The sequence below is a fragment of the Pundamilia nyererei genome, unplaced genomic scaffold, assembly GCF_000239375.1.
Source record: "Pundamilia nyererei isolate P.nyererei 1_Seehausen unplaced genomic scaffold, PunNye1.0 scaffold00019, whole genome shotgun sequence".
Classification (NCBI taxonomy): domain Eukaryota; kingdom Metazoa; phylum Chordata; class Actinopteri; order Cichliformes; family Cichlidae; genus Pundamilia; species Pundamilia nyererei.
The window spans coordinates 2,268,029-2,273,034 of NW_005187420.1; the positions used below are offsets into that span (position 1 = coordinate 2,268,029).

At 42.7% G+C, this 5,006-nt stretch overlaps 1 protein-coding gene across 2 annotated transcripts in view; it reads right to left on the minus strand.

Moving 5' to 3' along the window:
* Window positions 1–4,729, minus strand: part of zdhhc1 (zDHHC palmitoyltransferase 1) — a 14,831-nt gene extending 10,102 nt beyond the window's left edge. For both annotated transcript variants that reach the window (XM_005726336.1, XM_005726335.1), the window contains exons 1-3: window positions 4,135–4,729; window positions 2,878–3,229; window positions 2,072–2,247 (exon numbers count right to left, since the gene is read on the minus strand). In XM_005726336.1, the coding sequence (XP_005726393.1) occupies window positions 2,072–2,247; window positions 2,878–3,096 (395 nt within the window). In that variant the 5' untranslated portion in view covers window positions 3,097–3,229; window positions 4,135–4,729. The remainder of the gene's footprint in view (window positions 1–2,071; window positions 2,248–2,877; window positions 3,230–4,134) is intronic.
* Window positions 4,730–5,006: the final 277 nt, after the last annotated feature.

Sequence of the window (5,006 nt, forward strand, 5' to 3'; positions counted from 1 at the left end):
AGCATGCTTTAAAAAGGTTACAAGGAGCGGTGGACTGGAGGGAAGGAACCATCATGGGTTTAAAATTTAATTTAACATGACACATTTTCAGTTCTTTCAGCTGAAGCTTTGTGACCTCGACTTCAGATCAGTGACACTTTGTGGCATTAATAAATAAATGCAAAGTATGTGGCTGTAAATTAAATAAATCCATAACACCTTCACTTTAGTTATGGAACAAATATTTTCTGTGCATGCAGAGAGACCCCTGGAAAACAAAAATGCTTAAAAAAATACTTAAAAACACCGGAGTCTGATTGGACAGTGCAAATCCAGACCATGTGACAAGCAGCTCAGAAGATGAAGCAAGCTTCAGTTCATGTTCATGTTGCTACCAACAACACCAAAGCTGCTAACAGCTGACAAGCAGTTTGTGTCTGCATGTGTGTGTTTGTGCAACCTGCAGAGACTGTCCTCCTGTGAGAGACACCCAGCAGGGACATGCCAATAAAAACTCCAACAGCAGCTCAAGTAAACATACCTCCGTGACCTATTTGCAATGCTAGCTTGATAGGAAGCAAAAGGACAATTTGGGCTACAAAATCTCAGCTACTAACAGCCAATGGGGAAACTTGATCAGAAAGAGTTTCAGCCAGTGTTAGCACCATCTGCTGGCAGCAATCCACAGTGTGGTAGTTTTGATTAACCAGATCATTCAGGGTTAATGACAAAAAATATAAAACAGATGGGGTTCCTTTTGTTTGTTTTGGTTTTTTGGAGACCTTAGACAAAACCTGATTTCATCTAAAGGTATCAGCCAACAGCAAGGCATCAACTGAAATAGCTGCCTGGGCCATATTGCTGCACACGAAGGGGTATAAAGGCCTTTTAGGCTAAAATGCAACAACTGTGCCTGCATCTCTTGGAAGACTTACAACACAAATGAGTATCCGTCTACAGCTGTCTGGGTCCAATAGGGTGTGCCATACTGAATCACCCCTAATAACATCGGTTTAAATTTTGAAGTTAGATAAAAGTGTCATATCATGATATCATAGCAAGATCATGTGTTTATTTTTCCTAGTGCACAACGAGATGAGCCCAGGGATCTCTGAGAGCGAGAGCCACGTGTCAGCATCCACTTACAATTCAGTGCTTACCTCAACCTCCAACAAAGCACAGTACTACTAGAAAAATAAGCAAGAAAACTGCTCCTGCTGGAGATGGACAACTGTGGCAAATATGTTTCACCACAGATATACCTCCAAATTGAACCAGCCAACAGCTGGTGACATGTGACCCAAAAGTAAACAAATGGCTCAGCGACCATCTCTTTTAAAACTACTGCACTATAATGCTGCTGCTGCACCTTGTAGCAATAGATTCACCCATTGCATTAGGTGGTCACAGTGGTCACAGGTGGTCACTGAAAAATGTTTTTCATTTTGCCAGCATAAAAAATGCAACTGCCTGCAAGCGATTACAGATCATTTAATTTTTTTTTGTCTGTATCCTCATAAATATAATTTATATCATGAATATAATTTTTGCAAATTCCCTTAAAAAAACATGACAGAATTTGGAAGCTATATCCTTACCAAACCCTAGCGTCCACTTCAGAAACAATATAATCACTATAATTAATACATTAGAATCATACAAACAACACATTTTATATAAAAAGTGAAAATCACTTGTTTTACATTTCAATAAACAAGAAGAAAATAATGTGTATTGCTCTAAAAGGTAAATTGCTCAACAGCAAGTGTAATTACAAAATTTAAAGATGATCTGTACACATCCCTATTTTAAAAAAAATATTCCACAGCACGCTGAGACTCACCCTGAGATTAGTGCATCGAACTAACCCGACAGCATCCCATCTGAAGAGGCTGTGAGCTTTCAGATTTATCACCACTGCTGCTGACTCATCAACAAAACTCAACAATGACCATAAAACAGCTAAATGTTAAAATACAAGCTTAGAGAGCACTTGAGAGTTTTTATCATTGGGATGAAGGTATCCGGCAGTTTCGGGAACGATAACATGATGCAGCATACATGCGTTGAAAAGCCTCTGTTTGTTACTCACACTTCGACCTGGCACAGGTAGCAGTGGCAGTTCTCGATGACGTGCGCGTGTTTGGAGCGGTCGAACACGGGGACCGGGCCTCGGACGCTCTTCGCTCTGACATTGTAGTCGGCTGGATCGATGGACACGGCCATGACGTGGACAAACAGGTGACACACAAACATGATGCCCGTACACTGACACAGAGATCAGGAATCAAACACAGACACGCCGGAGCAACACTGTAACACCTCACCTAAAGAAAAGACCTGAAATCACTGTCTGTCCCCTCAGTAACAGACAGTAACAATAACTCAATGCAATCAGACAATGTGGAAATTACATTTTGAATAGGGGTCATTTTTCATATTTTCATAGGCATCAGACACTACCAAAAACAGCTCCCTAACACTGCCAGACTTTACACTGGCTGTGCTAAATAAACCAGCAGACAGAATGAATAAATTATAGATTGTCGACTGTACAACCAAAGTATCTGGGACACAAATTTGAGAACTCACCTGAATTACGATCCAGTTAAAATAATAAAAACTGGAATTTTTAGAAGACAAAATCGCGAAATATTTAGATAAAAGCTGTAATAATTTGAGGAAAAGCATCGTCAGCTTTTGAAAAACAATTTGCTCTATTCTTTGACTAAACTAACACTATATTTTAAGGAAAGACGTCTTACTATATTTTGAGGAAAACCTCCCTTTTTTTTCCATAGAAAAAAATGCTACTGGTGTAGAAAGTTCACATGTGTTTATCTGTACACCTCGCTACCAGTGGTGCGGTGGTGGTCTGTCCACGCAGTGGAAGGATACGATGTAGCCCGCAGGGATCCAATGTGCAGGCAGCAGGGGGACGAATATGCCGAACCCGGTGACGGCAAAGTAGATGTAGAGCAGCCAGGCGAGCAACTGAAAGGGGTGCGGAGGCCAGCTCCAACCGTTGGTCCGAGAGCAGAGCAGCACGTCAGCTCGCCGTGGGCCGTCCTCACCAACCGGCGCCGTCCGGTTCGGGTTCCTACAGCACACGTCCATCCCGAACGCGCATCCAGCATCAAAGAGCTGCCGTTTGTTGTCAGGCACAGAGCGTGGTCTCCATCACATGAGCGAGAGAGTAACCGCAGGCTGAAGCTGCATAAAGAGCCGCTTCATGATCAATGAGTTTGAGCTGCAAAGGAAACAGAGAGAGAGAACAGAGGCTCTGATTCAAACAACAACACACAGACCAACAACAGCTCTGCAGCATCACAACCGTGTGTCCCACTGTACAACACACAGCTGCAAACAGCAGTGATCTGAGACCATCAGCCCAATTAGCCACAATCAGTTTTCCACAAACCCTCAGCTTCCACCTTTCTGTAATCTGAACATCTGGGGTGAGGTGGAGTCTCTGAAGTCTTAATAAAACAATTATACCCTTTCCCTAAATTATTCATATCATCAAATAAGTTACATTTGTTACCGGTATTTGAGTTATGAGTTGTTGTTTTTTTTTTTATCCAGGGTCCATTTTCTGATTATTGTCATGATCAGTTCATCTGCTGGTTAATTTCTTTATCAGTTTGTCTTTGACAAAAGTCTGCATACAGCTTGGATTTGTCCAAGTAGGCTGAGATAGTAAACAGATTATTAAACAGCAGAGGTCTTTAATTGAATATCAGAAAAGATGCAGATAATTTTCATAATCCAATCACCTCAGCTGTAAGTTTTCCAGCTCCTGTTTTTCCTGTCTCTGTTCAACTAATCCATCATCTGAGTAATGATGGTTTCACAGACTGTTATTTTACTGGCTTATATCTGAATTTATCAAAGTGTAATCAGGGGGAAATTGTTTATGTATTTGATTCTACATGCATGATTTTTTTTTTTCAAACGTTCCTGCTGAGCAGCTGGAACCAGACAACACTGCCTTCTACATGCTGCAGCTGAGGAGCAGTTCATTCATTAAGTAACCGAGTGAATGATGCAAAAAAAAAAAATGAAGTCCTCACAACAGCATCACATAATTTATCGACAATTTTTTTTTGCTTCATCTCACCACCGGACCTCCTGCTGTACGAGAGGGCAGCCCACCTGGTTAACCGGTACCCGAGCCTCATCTCATCCCGGAGCCCGGGCCTGAGCAGCGGCGTGAAGCTTTGCCGTCCCCTTTGTCCCAGGGGAAGGGGGCTGCTCTTGGGTAAACCAGAGATCCACAGATCTGGGCCACACCGTCCCAGTACTCCAGCTGTTAACTCACATCCATCCCGGTCGGCAGCCGCAGTCCTCGTTTTATCCCTGGACCCGAGCTCATCCACTGTCGAGCGGCCTCGCCGAGACCGGTGCTCAGGGAGAAACTGTGATTGGTATACAATTCTGATTAGCTCGCCAGATAGCGTGCTAAGCTGCTAACGAGACGCGACTAGCGGGACACCGCTGCTGCCATGCTTGCTCTCACTCCGGCAGACGGAGGGGGGAGGGTAACCGCAAATCAACCGCAGAGCGTAACGTTTAATATTTAAGGTGAACGACTGTTTTAAAAATTTAAGATCGCTGTGGATCCCATTAGCCTGCTAGCATGATACCCGTTAGCCTATCTGCTGCTGCCTTCCACAGTCTCCTAGCGTCTTCCAGCCTCGTAAACCGTTTCCCTGGTAACGCCGTAGGTCCACACCTATTGGTAACTGGAGCTGACCCCGCCTACTATATGAATGTAAAAACCGAGCTCCGGGAACTGATAGTTGTGTTAGTGACGTGCATCCAGCAGAGGGCGGCACATCCACGACCAACAGAACGCCGCCATGTATTTATGTTGATATTTGTATATGTGAACTAGAAACATTCTCTTCAGGTGTTTAAAATTTTCGTTATTATTAGCATTATTATTAGCATTATTATTATTATCCACTGTTATCTCGTTAAAGTTTTCGATTTTTAATATGATTATCAATTATTAATTATTAATA